This window comes from Sinocyclocheilus grahami, unplaced genomic scaffold (genome assembly GCF_001515645.1).
Source record: "Sinocyclocheilus grahami isolate Dianchi unplaced genomic scaffold, SAMN03320097.WGS_v1.1 scaffold49032.1, whole genome shotgun sequence".
Lineage (NCBI taxonomy): Eukaryota > Metazoa > Chordata > Actinopteri > Cypriniformes > Cyprinidae > Sinocyclocheilus > Sinocyclocheilus grahami.
The window spans coordinates 1-993 of NW_015525686.1; the positions used below are offsets into that span (position 1 = coordinate 1).

The following is a 993-nucleotide window of genomic DNA, read 5'->3' on the forward strand; positions in this document are numbered from 1 at the left end:
TTTGCCTTAATTAGGCATTTTAGGAAAATAAATTTGTTTGTTTCTGTAATGACTGAAGGTCCTAACATGTCAAGGTCACTCTCAATGTTAGAGCGGTCCTGGTTTTCATTGGTCTGCTCGCACCAGAAATTTGTGAAAAGGTGTGGTAACAAGTCAGCAATATCCTGAAATAAATGGGGAAGACCACATTTATTCAGAATTCTGCTGCAGTGGAGATCATCCAGATCGACATGAAGGCTTCAGTCACTGTGCTGCTTTTTTTGAGCCTCTTTGAGCTGAATGTCAGCGTCTACAGATATCATATTTTCGTGAACGAGACTTTGTCATGGCAAGAGGCACAGCAGCGCTGCAGAAAGCACTTTGACGACCTGTCCACTGTCAGAAGTAAAGATTTAAAGGATTTATCTTACAATTCTCTAATTAAACAGAACCATTTTTGGATTGGTGTTCAGAGAGACAGTGCAGACAATGACAAATGGATATGGTCAGAAGGTGGAGAAGCAACAATTACATTTTGGGAGGATGGACAACCTAATAATTATCATCAAAAATGTGGTGCTGTCTCTAAATACACATTTCAACTGAATGACAAAACCTGCAATGACAGTCTACAATTTTATTGTATGAAGGTCTATGAGCTGATTGTGGTGCATCAAAAAAGCACATGGGAAGAGGCCTTGGAATACTGCAGACAAAACTACATTGACCTGGCCATAATAAACTCGGAAGATATTATGGAAGAAGCAAAGATTAACAGCACAGTAGCCGATACAGATGAAGTGTGGACTGGCCTGCGCTTTCTAGCTGGTCGTTGGTTTTGGGTAAATGGAGCCGGTCTTGGATATAATGTCTGGTCTTCAAATGGAGAGCTCCAGTGCCCTGCCATGAACCAGCGCTGTGGGGTTTATGATAGAACAAAGGGGGTTTGTAAACCCACAGACTGTGACCGGAGACTCAACTTTCTCTGTGTCAAGGAGAAATACGAAGATTGAC

General features: G+C 41.7%; 1 protein-coding gene across 1 annotated transcript; it reads left to right on the top strand.

Annotated features, from left to right (window-relative positions):
- The first annotated feature begins 73 nt into the window (after positions 1–73).
- LOC107580875 (lymphocyte antigen 75-like) lies at positions 74–992 on the top strand. The gene has a single exon (XM_016266498.1). The coding sequence runs from the start codon at positions 174–176 to the stop codon at positions 990–992; it is 819 nt and encodes a 272-aa protein (XP_016121984.1). The 5' UTR covers positions 74–173.
- Position 993: the final 1 nt, after the last annotated feature.